At 44.6% G+C, this 13,180-nt stretch overlaps 1 protein-coding gene across 2 annotated transcripts in view; it reads left to right on the forward strand.

Annotated features, from left to right (window-relative positions):
• The window catches only part of LOC129708394 (caskin-2-like), a 264,337-nt gene that overhangs the window by 180,460 nt on the left and 70,697 nt on the right, over nucleotides 1-13,180 (forward strand). For both annotated transcript variants that reach the window (XM_055654104.1, XM_055654105.1), the window contains one exon: nucleotides 12,134-12,231. In XM_055654104.1, the coding sequence (XP_055510079.1) occupies nucleotides 12,134-12,231 (98 nt within the window). The remainder of the gene's footprint in view (nucleotides 1-12,133; nucleotides 12,232-13,180) is intronic.

The following is a 13,180-nucleotide window of genomic DNA, read 5'->3' on the forward strand; positions in this document are numbered from 1 at the left end:
CTGGAGGGAAGGAATGGGAGATCCTTCTTCAGACCCATAATCCATAATTCTCGTCAAGCTATGCGACAAAGTATTTACAGATGTGTAAAATAAGGGCTTCATGGCTGATGTTTTCTGATCTGCCTGAGCCAGAGCAGATGACACACGATGTGGACAGGTTGTGTCTTGTCGGTGGAATGTGAAGCAGTTGAGGCTGCAGCTGCGTAAGCCAGGATAGTGCACTAATGGGCTCCTGTATCCCAGCGTGATGGCAGAGTGAGTGAATGAGGCCTATTTTTTCAGTGTGGTGCAGTTTGCCTTCGGGCAGCTGTCACTGGAGTGCTGCCAAAGTGCAATATTTCAAGCGCGAAAGAGAGATAAACAGGCAGCACCCTGCGGATGTTATTCCCACGGGGTGTGGTTCGAATCCCCGTGTCAGGAACGTGCGGACACTGGGAAGATGTTTGCTCTGTGGAATTGTCATTTTGACCATCTTACACCGGGCTGGAGGGGCGCAACCTGAGAGCCGATCATTGCCAGGAAGTGCAAGACTCGCCCAATTAGCAAGCATTTTCTTAACAAAACGGCACTATAACATGGGGTTTTATTTAATTTCTCAAGTGCCACAATGGCGGAGAGATAACGCATTTGAAAGATATTTTCTAAATAAAGCCCCATTAAAACATTGTAACATTTAACAGGCTTCCTGATCAGGTTAATGGAGAGGTGTCTGCAAAATAAATGAGCTATTTAAAATGGGCAGTAAACTCCAGCACCTGTGCTCTTCCACCCAACCACTGCATCGACTACCTATAAATTTTGACTTGTCAAAGCAAACCTGGTTTGCTTGTGATTCACTGCATCCTTACAGGGAAGAGAATGATTAACCACTGATTTCTTATCATCCTGGGCAATTGGTGCCCCCTGCAAAAGTTAAGGGATTGCTGTACCTCTCGTTGTACGAATGTTCACATAATGAACGTTTCTGCAGAAATTTAACCCCTTTATGATTCAAGTGAATACTGTATAGGTTTCTGCATAGTTGGGGAGATCATAATGGTGCTTGAAAGTGTTGCCTTTCAGAGTCAAAATGTCGAAACTTTGCAAAGTGGCCCTTTCAAAGGAACACTGGTATTGCCTCCTTTGGCAGCTCATTCCATGTACCCATCACCCTCTAAGTGAAAAGCTTGCCTCTCTCACCTTAACCTATGTCTGGTTCTTGATTCTCTTACTCAGGGTCAAACACAGTGCATTCATCCTATCGATTCCATTCATGATTTCATTTTAGCCTCCTGCGCTCCAAGGTATAAAGTCCTAGCTGTCCAATCTCTCCTAATAGGTCAGGCCCTCAGGTCCAGGTAACATCCCCGTCAATCTTCCCTGCACTGTTACCAGCGTAATTGTATGCTTCCTATAACAGAGCAACCAAAACTGAACACAATGCTCCAAATGCGGCCTCACCAATGTCGAGCACAACTGTAACATAATTCCCCTGTCCCACTTAGGCGATTTTTTAGGCGACTACATGCGACTAGGCTGTCGCCACATGTTCTGCGGGGTGTCACCTGTATGGTCGTGAGTAGCCTCCTCAGTCGCCCAAAGAATCATAGTGTTTTTCTGGTCGCCGCTGGATTTTGAAATGTTCAAAACTTTCGGCGACATATCTTTCCTGTAATAGAGTAATCAGTACTGCACACAGTACTCCAAACATGGCCTAACCCAAAATATAGCTGCAACATAACATCCTGAAGATAGACATAAAATGCTGTGTAACACAGAGAGCCAGGTAGCATCGCTGGATAAAATGAATCGGTGATGTTTAGGCTCGGGTGTCATCTATTCCTTTTCGCCTGAGATGCTACCTGACCCGCTGAGTTACTCCAGTATTTTGTGTCTATTTTTGGTATAAACCAGCAGTTCCTTCCTACCCATAACATCCTGACTGTTTTACTCAATGCCCCATTATAAAACTGACCTGGTTCACTAATGCCAATTCAGGGGAGGGAATGGGGTGTCCTTCCCCGTCTGTCCTCTGTTTGACTTCCACCCCACGTGGTTGATGCTGAAAAGAACTAAAGATTCAAACTGTTAAGGGTAGTTTGGGATTAGTCATTAATGCTGACCTTGCCAGAATTGCTCATATAGCAAAACAAAAATGGATTAAAGCAATAATCATCATATGACACAAAGTGCTGGAGTAACCCAGCGGGTGAGGCAGCATCTCTGAAGAGAAGGAATGGGCGACGTTTCGGGTCGAGACCCTTCTTCAGACTTACACATTTTAAATTATCACATGATGCTTGGTATTAGTTTTTAATCCGTTAATGCTCATCCCGAGAGCTTGGGACTGCCTAGTGTGTTAAAGATGTAATACAAATGCATGTGGTCATTGCTAAATGTTCTGATGATCAGCGTGGCAATGCACTGCCCGCAAGGAGGGCAGAAGTGGGCTGAGGAACTATTAAAGGTGACTGCAAAGCAACTTAAAAAGGACAATGAGGAGTAGGACTGATCAGATAGAATTATTTTGAAGATATGACCCAGACACAGTGGGCTGAATGGCTTCTACTTGCTTCTCCTTGGCAGTCCTTCAGAATCCAGGATGACTTGCTTCCACTTCAATAGCGTTGTTCTCACTGGGCCAGTGCAGCTGCTGGGGTAGAGGTGCTTGGAGGGTTAGTTATGCGGGTGGGGGCGGTGGTGGAAGGGTGCTTGGGTGATAATGCCCTAGATTCACAGCCACAGAATCATATAGCAAGGACAAAGGCCCTTCGGCCCAACCCCTCATTGCCGCCCAAGATGCCCCACTAAGCTAGTCGTAATTGACTGCTATATGAACCAGGTTGAACGATATGAGCTGGGTTGTCCAGTACTATCAGGCCCTCGGGTGACTGCCACCTCTAATCTATGGGGAAACGACTGACTCAAGGAATTGTGCTTGATGTGGCCCTGGTATCTTGCAGCCTCCTTCATTCACATTGTTTGGGGTGTGGAGGACTGGTAAGTTATCCAGCCTTAATTATCTGAGGGATGAAGCTGCATCTAATAGAGATGCAATGGCAGTGGTACAGTGCAACAAGGACTGAAATGGTCATCTTATTTACCTGTTGAGGCCGATCCCATTTCCACTGAAGCATTTCCAAGTCAGCTGTACTCTAATGGAATCTCAGGTGGAACCTGTGCACTCAATTGGAATCAGAACCGTCAGCTGTGGGGCAATGGGGTGCAGTTCTAAGTTTGAAAATCATATATTCAGTTTCACGGTGTTCAGTAAAAAAAACAAGTAGATATTATTAAGCTTGAAAGGGTTCAGCGAGGATGTTGCCAGGACTAGAGGGTGTGAGCTATAGTGAGAGGTTGAGTAGGCTGGGTCTCTATTACTTGGAGCGCAGGAGGACGAGGGGTAATCTTATAGAGGTGTATAAAATCATGAGAGGAATAGATCGGGTAGATGCACAGAGCCTCTTGCAAACAGTAGGGGAATCGAGGACCAAAGGACATAGGTTCAAGGTGAAAGGGAAAAGATCTAATAGGAATTCAAGGGGTAACTTTTTCACACAAAGGGTGGTGGGTGTATGGAACAAGCTGCCAGAGGATGTAGTTGAGGCTGGGACAATCCAACGTTTAAAAAACATTTAGACAGGTACATGGATAGGACAGGTTTGGAGGGATATGGACCAAGCACAGGCAGGTAGGACTAGTGTAGCTGGGACATGTTGGTTGGTATACGCAAGTTGGGCCGAAGGGCCTGCTTCCAGACTGTATCACTCTATGACTCTAACAGAGGGCTGAATACCTTGGAAGTACCACACTGCCAGAGGGACAATCTCGGTTCTTGCAGTCTTATCTGCTCCCTTGTGAATGTGCCCATGAGAGCAGGAGATTCTTCTCAACATCTCTTAACAATATCTGTCTCTCTACCAACAACAGAAGCCAGCTCTGTTTATTCACTCATTGATGCATGCGGATTCCTGCTTGCAAAAGCAGTTGCCATGTTTCCCCTGTTATCACATTGACTTCATAATTTCTTTCTTGGTTGTAAGAAGCCTGAGCACATCCTGAGGTAACGTTTGATCCCACTTTCTTACCTTTCATCATTCTTTCTTCCTCTTCCTGATTCTTCCACGCTAATCTTTATTCCTCTTTATTCTATTCATACATCTTTTTCGCACATTTGTCACGTTTTTTCATACATTGGAACTCTTTTATGCTTACATTTACTTTTCCTTTGGCTGTTTACTCCCTTGCCTCTCTCTCATTTTATTTCTCTCTCTCTTTCTCTCTTCTCTCTCTCTCTGTGCCGCCCAACCCCCACCCCCACTCTCTCTCTCTGTTTTACCTGCCTTTGTGTTTTTCTCCACATATCTGACTCTCTCTCACACACAGAAAAGGCTCTCATGGTGATGAGGTAATGGGAACTGGCCCCTCTCTCTCTCTCTCTCTGTTTGTGTCTCTCGCATTCTCTCTCTGTCTCGCACCTCTTTGTTTCTTTGTCTTGTTCAGTCCATATCTCTGATTCTGTTTCCCTCATTCTCACTATCTGCCTCTTTCTGTTGTGTTCCCCTGATAGCATCTTTCCCTCTCTGTCTCACTCTCTCTCGGTGATTCTTTCTCTCTTTCCCTCTCAGGGGTTTCACATGGTGGTGAGGTAATGGTCCATGTCTCTCTCTGCAGCTTTCTTTGCATTAAAGAAGTGTGAATTACAGGAGCCCTGCGTCGGTGCAGTTCCCAGTCCTGAGGCTGACAGTTGAACTCTTGCAGACAGAGCTGGGTCTGTGAGAAGCCTTGGGCTGGAACAATGGGCTGCATTTATCCCAGCTCATCTCAGCTTCTGACAGTCATCAGCTCAAGTGCAGGGATGAAAGTATCAAAGGCGCGGAATTGGGAAAGGAAGGAAAGAGCCTGAAACTGACAGCCTGCAATTCGTCTTCATGTTACCAATGTCCACACAAAGACTTCAATTAAACGGCTTAAAAAATAAAATAAAATTTATGGTGGAAATCATCCTCTGAAATCCAATGTTTGGCAAAGTTAAAAAATCAGAAGGGATGAAATATTTTATTTGCCATTTGTCAAACAGGTTTCAAACTGCACATCCCTACGAGTGTGTCAGCTGGCTTATTGTCCACTAGATTGGGTCTGAGAAAGGGGTTACGTTCACTCTTTAACCCAGAGAACAGATCAGTGGGTGAGCACTATGGAGCTTCTTTCTGCCAGCACATTGTGGAAGGTTTAGTTTAGTTTAGCTTTAATCTAGAGATACGGCGCAGAAACAGGCCGATCGGCCCACTGAGTCTGTGCCAACCAGCGATCACATGTTAACGCCATCCTACACACACTAGGGACAATTTACACTTATACCAAGTATACAAACCCAAGCCAATTAACCTACAAAACGGTATGTCTTTGGAGTGTGGGAGGAAACCAAAGATCTCGGAGAAAACCCACGCGGTCACGGGGAGAATGCACAAACTCCGTACAGATATCACCCGTAGTCGGGGTCGAACCCCAGTCTCTGGCCCTGCAAGCGCTGTAAGGCTTGCAACTCTACCGCTGCACCACCGTGCCACCCAAGGTCTTGTTTGTAATCACTCGCAGAAGACAGGACTGAGACTTGGGTGCCGCATTATTCATTTACATTGTGAAGCCACAAGGAAGCTTCAGTCATTTTTTTTGTGAGAGGTTTGATCAGGGCATGGAGATAGGAAACAAAAAACAGAATAACTATTATTTTCAACGGGGGACAACGACTTTGCAGCAGGGCTATGAGAACAGACATGGCTTAGGCAATTGAACGAGTATGATGTGCCTGTTGTAATCTGAGTTATGGAAAAAACAAACATTTTTCAGAGAGCAGGCTTACAATCATATAACATATAACCATATAACAATTACAGCACGGAAACAGGCCATCTCGGCCCTACAAGTCCGTGCCGAACAACTTTTTTTCCCCTTAGTCCCACCTGCCTGCACTCATACCATAACCCTCCATTCCCTTCTCATCCATATGCCTATCCAATTTATTTTTAAATGATACCAATGAACCTGCCTCCACCACTTCCACTGGAAGCTCATTCCACACCGCTACCACTCTCTGAGTAAAGAAGTTCCCCCTCATATTACCCCTAAACTTCTGTCCCTTAATTCTGAAGTCATGTCCTCTTGTTTGAATTTTCCCTATTCTCAAAGGGAAAAGCTTGTCCACATCAACTCTGTCTATCCCTCTCATCATTTTAAAGACCTCTATCAAGTCCCCCCTTAACCTTCTGCGCTCCAGAGAATAAAGACCTAACTTATTCAACCTATCTCTGTAACTTAGTTGTTGAAACCCAGGCAACATTCTAGTAAATCTCCTCTGTACTCTCTCTATTTTGTTGACATCCTTCCTATAATTGGGCGACCAAAATTGTACACCATACTCCAGATTTGGTCTCCCCAATGCCTTGTACAATTTTAACATTACATCCCAGCTTCTATACTCAATGTTCTGATTTATAAAGGCTAGCATACCAAAAGCTTTCTTTACCACCCTATCTATATGAGATTCCACCTTCAAGGAACTATGCACGGTTATACCCAGATCCCTCTGTTCAACTGTATTCTTTAATTCCCTACCATTTACCATGTACGTCCTATTTTGATTTGTCCTGCCAAGGTGTAGCACCTCACATTTATCAGCATTAAACTCATCTGCCATCTTTCAGCCCATTTTTCCAAACGGCCTAAATCACTCTGTAGATTTTGGAAATCCTCTTCATTATCCACAACACCCCCTATCTTGGTATCATCTGCATACTTACTAATCCAAAACTAATCAGGCAGAAAGCTTAGAGCTTGACACTAAGTTGACTGTACCTTGACTGGTACATGTGACAATAAACTGACCTTGAAACCTAGATTTTGGTGTGTAATTAGGCTTATGTTGGAAGGAACTGTAGATGCTGGTTTAAACCACAGATAGACACAAAATGCTGGAATAACTCAGTGGGTCAGACAACATCTCTGGAGAAAAGGAATAGGTGAGGTTTTGGGTCGAGACCCTTCTTCAGACCCTTCTTCATTCAGTTTGTTAGATGTTGTAGATTTTAAGCTGGCCATAAGTCATCTCCTGGGACGTCTTGACAGTGGACTGGGAATTCCTCACAGATTCCATCAGGGCAAATTTCCCAGGAAGCTGCATTGAGTTTGCACCAGGTTAACGTGGCAACTCGAATGGCCGTATTGAAATGAATGAGAACTATTAGGCTAGGGAATGGTCAGTAGATCATATGGTCTATGATCCACTGAAACACAGCGTAAAGCAGGCCCTTTGGCCGAGTGTATTCATGCCTGCAAAGTTTCAAAATTGAGCTAGTCCTTTAGTCTGCATTTGGCACATATTGTTCTAAACTATTCCGGTCTATGTACATGTCTAAATGACTTTTATCCTGGCTCTACAGATTTACGAGGTGGTTCTTTCCATATACACAACAGTCTCTACTGGAAGAGAATCACTTCCAGCAAAAATTATAAGAGGGTCTCTTATAATTTTTTTCCCTCTCATCTTAACCGTATGTCTGCCAGTTCCAATCTCCTCTACTCTGGAAAAAGTCTCGTCCTATCTAGTCTCTCCTTATAATGCACACCTTCCAGTCCTGGTAACACCAGAGAAATAGAGTCAAACAGCATGGAGACATGGCCTTCAGCCCATCCCCTATAACAGGGCGACCAACTGCACATAATACTCCAAATGTGTTCCCACCGTGTTAAAATGTTGCACCGCATCATTGGAGGAGTTTTTGTGTTGTCTAATAATCTCAGATTAACTAAATGTTGCGATTGTGTTTCTATTGATCTTCCCTGTCTTTTCTTTGTATCTTGCTTCGTTAGCATAAAAATTCAGCAGGAATTGCTGCTGCCTCATGCATCCCGACTTTATCCTGAGCTCGCGTGCTGACTGTGTGGGATTTGGATAGTCTTCATATCACCGCATGGGGTTCATCACACGTGCCAAAGTGGCACTGATTATTAGGTTAATTAACTGCTGTAAATTATCCTGAGCGTTGGTGGTGAACATAGAATTGAGTTGAAGTTGATTAACTGCATTCTGCATAGAATCGATAGGCTGAATATCTGACATATGTTATGAGATATAAAAACAGCAGTGACTACATTTCAAAAATACATTATTGACTGTACAGCACTTTGGAATTATGAAGTTATGAAAAGTATATAATTGTATGCTGTGTCATTAATGTGGTATTCATAATATTGCTCAATCTTGTACAGTGTTGAGTTTCAGCAAGGCTCCCAGCGCAGGCTGGACTAAAAGAGTAAAGGTCAAAGGATCCAAGGGGGAGTGACAAGTTGGATCCAACATTGGCTCAGTGGTAGGAAGCAGCGGGTAATGTTTGGCTGGTGGATAGTGAGGTTCCATGGAGCTCTGAACCCGGTACTTTGGCTTTTGTAGTATGTCTTATTACACGATAATGAGCGTGGCAGCTAGTACAGAAAATGGTTGTCAGGGGGGAGGAAAGCTCCAGTCTTAGCACACAGAGCGTTTAGTCATTGGGGGAGATTGCGGATTTAGACCCAGGGCAGTGGAGGACTGGTGCTAGAACTCCAGGTCAGCAGGGTGGTTGTGTCCCCATGGATCTGCTACTCTTTCTTGGTGGGACAGGTGGTGGGTTTGGGATGTGCTGTCAGAGTAGCCTGGGCAAGTAAATGCAGTGCATTTTGTAGATGGTGCCCACGACATCTGCCATATGCTGGTAGTGGAAGGGTGGGTAAACTACCTATCAGGGCAGCTGACGGTGCCCTGGATGCTGTTGAGCTTCTTGAGTGTTGGAGCTGCACTTGTCCAATGAAGAAGAACCCTTCACGATCCTGACCTGCTCCTTGCAGATGGTGAAAATCCTCTGAGGATTTGCGAGGAGATGAAATTTGTCCTCCCTCTCACCTCCCATTCTCCTTTCCTTTGAAGTCAATCAAACTAAAAATGGGCCGCCCCGTCTGAAGAAGGGTTTTGACCTGAAATGTCACCCATACCTTCTCTCCACAGATGCTGCTTGTCCCGCTGAGTTACTCGAGCATTCAGTGTCTACCTTCGACTTAAACCAGCACCCGCAGTTCTTTCTTACACAGCTGCAGTTCCTTCCTGCATATTTGGAAAGAGCAGACGTGGTTTCTCAAAAACGAAACTAAAAATGGGCCGTCAAAATTGGAGTAGCTTTATGTCGATAGGTAAAATCCTAAATTGCTTGCAGTCTTTTTGTTTAAGAAGGAACTGCAGATGTTGGAAAATCGAAGGTAGACAAAAATGCTGCAGAAACTCAGCGGGTGAGGCAGCATCTATAGAGCGAAGGAAATAGGCAAAGTTTCGGGAAGAAGGGTTTTGTCCCGAACCTTGGCGATTTTCTTCGCTCCATAGATGCTGCCTCACCCGCTGAGTTTCTCCAGCATTTTTGTCTACCTGCAGTCTTTTTGTGGTACTTTCCTGAACCCTCAGACTCTCCATATTTGAATAGCATCCTGCTGCAGTGAGCGTGAGAACACCTTCCTCCAGATTGTTGTAGGGGCTGCAGATACCGCCTCGACAGTCAGGTGAGCTGCTTTTTCCAGCATGAGAAAGGAACAAGCGGATATGCTGATGGAGCTACAGGAAGAGGAGCAGTGGGATGTCCTTGAGAAACACAAGCATAAGTTGGACCAATTGGCTCATTCTTGTCCCATAAGTTGCAGTTTCACGTTCAGAATTTGACCTCAGGTGACGTTGAAGTTAGCTTGTTGTAGAGTCACAGAGAGATACAGCGTGGAAACAGGCCTTTCGGCCCAACTTGCACCACTCCGGCCAACATGTCCCATCTGCCTGCGTTTGGCCCATATCCTTCCAAACCTGTCCTGTCTCCTGTGTAAACACAGTGAGAGATTTGCTGCTGAAGTTTGAGATGCTGGTGCGGCACAGACACTGGTGATAATGCCTACCTTGTAGAGGCCACAGGGTTGCAACTGAGACAGACCAGTCCTTTGTTCCATGTTTGCATACCCAGGCAGGCAATGGCATTTCCATAGTAGCATTGGGAAACATCCTATCAGCAAAGCCTGGAGTGTGATCAGTTGGCTGCCTTTCAGAACATTCAATTGATGCCTTTCAGATTCAGCACAAGATGCTATCACTGTGTTTCATGCTGTCTGGCTGGATTGTGCTTACTCCTCAGAATGCACCTTACTATGTATATCAATACTGTACTCAACAACAATTAGTTGCACTTATATAGACACAAGGGGCTGCAGATACTGGTTTAGAAAAAAATTGCTGGAGTAACTTGGTGGCACTGTGGCGCAACAGCAGAGTTGCTGTCTTACAGCGCCAGAGATCCGGGTTCGTTCCTGACCACACGTACTGTCTGTATGGAGTTTGTGGCTTCTTCTCGTCACCTGCATGGGTTTTCTCCGGGATCTCCGGTTTCCAGTCACACTCCAAAGACATGCAGGTTTGTGGGTTAATTGGTTTGCTTTAATTGTAAATTGTCCCTCGCATGTGTATGATAGTGTTAGTGTGCTGGATCTTTGGTTGGTGTGGATTCGGTGATCGAAAGGGCCTGTTTCTGAGCTGTATCTCTAAACTAAAAAAACTAAACTCAGTGGGTCAGGCAGCTTCTCTGGAGGACATGAATACGTGACATTTTGGGTTAGAACCCAACTTCAAATTCAAATCAGTCTGAAGAAGGGTTTTCGCCCTAAACATTGCCTATTTCCTTCACTCCATAGATGCTGCTGCACCCGCTGAGTTTCTCCAGCACATTTGTCTACCTTCAAATTGCTTCTGGTAGGAGAGAGAAAGTTAGAAAAGAGATGGGGGCAGGACAAATATTCCTCTGAAGCAGCTTGGGCCTTTCACTCTGTCTTCATTAATGTGCAAAAACAATTGTAAGGGCCTGATCAGATGAAAGGTGTTGTGCTGAAGAAGGGGTTGTTGCAATATGATTGAGGCTTTTGGAAGAAGCAGAGGAGAAAGGGATGTAAAGGTGAAATGGTGATCTAGAAGTCATCTTACAAAATATTCAGTTTATTGTTTGAGGTGAATTTGCATGTGTTAATTGGACAAGCTTAATGGTTAAACTATCTTCTGTAAGTACAACGGATGTCCCATTTGCAGGTTGAGGACCTCATTGAAACAGAACCTCACAACAATTATTCAGTGTTTTTTAAGTAAAGCTGTGGGAGCTTTCACTGCCACAAAGGAGGGTCTTTGACCCACCTGTGAAGAGGCATCCCCTTCATGCAAGTCCAGGTCCTCAAGCGGTCCTTGTCTCAGGACGTGACGTTGCTCCTCAATCGGTCGCCACTAAATGTACCGCATCAGTCTAACCACCAAACGTTCAGCTCAGTCAAGCAGGAAACATCAGGTAGAGGCATTGGGAAAGTGGCAATTTCAAGAGAGTAAAAAGATATTGTTTAGCTCAATGGGATATAATTAAAAGTCCTCAAAAAAATCAAAATCTGAGACTCTCCTCAATTAATGGAGGTGGAATAGCAAAAAAGCTTTGCTGTGCCAAGCAAAGCACTGGCATCTGTTAAATTAATTTTCAGATGAACAGGGAGACTTAGCAAAGGCTTCTCAGAAATAAGGGTGTGTTGGAGGAAAGTGACCAGAACAATGTGAGTTGAAATGTAATACAGCAGGTGCGGAACTGTGCTGGTCGGGAGCAGCGTGCAGTGACACAGATACTCCATGAACAAGAGCTGAATAGACTTGGGATGAAAAGTATCCAATTACATTCACACCAGGTAATAACCATCTACGAGAGAGAGTTTAACCATATCCTCAAAGCCGGCAGATGCTATTGACCAGAAACTCAACTGGATCGTCACATAAATATTGTGGTCATGAGATCAGGTCAAGAGACCAGGTATTCTGTGGCAAGTAACCTAAAATTTTCCATGATCTTGACAGCAGGGTTGTTGATCTAGTGTTGGAAGTGGGATGAAGATGGGCAGTTCATTTTCAACTAGTATAGACTCAATGGGTCAGAGAGCTAATTAGCCACTTGTAGTATAATTTTCTATACATTTATTCTGCAAGGATGGATTTATTTACATCCTTGGTAAATAAATCCATCCTTGTTGGTTTGTGACTGCCATTATTGAAGTGATTTTGTTTATCCAACTGCAGGTTCTCAGCCTTGCACCATGCTGCACTTAGTGGGAGCACGGAACTCATTTCACTGCTGCTGGAAGCTCAGGCAATGGTGGACATCAAAGACAGCAATGGTTTGTGATACCTACTTTGTATTTTGCTCATTGTTCTATTCCTCATGGCTTTGTCTTCTTGTCACGGTATTCTTTTCTAGTTCTGCAATCCCCAGTTTTCTTTGCTTTTCCCAATTTTCACCATTGCAGCACTGGGGGCTAGGGCTCAGTTACCTAATTCCATCTTCCTTTCTTGTCCTTAAAATAATCCCTGAAACCTGCATATGTCAGACTTACTGTTAATGTGTTTCCTACAATGTTTTTGACTACAACAGGCCAACATTGGCCCTGATTTTGTCATTGTAATGGCATTGAAAGAGCCTGCAGTGGGCAGGAGCTATAGATCTGCATGGGAAGGTATACTCTCCCACCACGAGTCTCGGGCAGATGGGGCTTGTCAGCCTGGGTTGGCAATCCATCTCGGAGAGGAAAAACTCTGATTTAAAACCTCCACTGCATTGTGGCCATATCCAGTCATGAAAAAGGCTCCAGGAGTAAACATCAAGAAAATCCGGAGTCGGAGCCCCTAAGGCAGTTCGCTGTTGTTTACAACCTCGCTCTGGCAGCTCCTGCGACGGCGCTGGTGCCAAAGTGTAACGGCCCTGCTGTTCCTTTGGATCGATCAGCGACGTGGAGAGGGGGGTACGTGCTGCATGGGCAACAGCCTGTCCTCCATATGACATCGCCCAGGTTGCATCCAACCAGGATGCATCACCCATGGTCAGTCATGACTGAGGGGGGCCTACAATACTACAATGGCATTGAAAGAGCCTGCATTTACCAACATTATGGTAGGCATCTAATGACAATTTCTGGGCTCTGTGCATGTGTGTGGAAAATCAATGCATGTCTAAATTTGTTTTAATGATAATGTAAAGCAGAATTACATCATCTCTCTCTAAAAAGAAAAAACATTACGTTTGAAAATATCTAGAATCAGAATCACCAAATACTGGGGGTGATCAGCAGG

Source organism: Leucoraja erinacea, chromosome 23, assembly GCF_028641065.1.
Source record: "Leucoraja erinacea ecotype New England chromosome 23, Leri_hhj_1, whole genome shotgun sequence".
Taxonomy (NCBI): Eukaryota; Metazoa; Chordata; class Chondrichthyes; order Rajiformes; family Rajidae; genus Leucoraja; species Leucoraja erinaceus.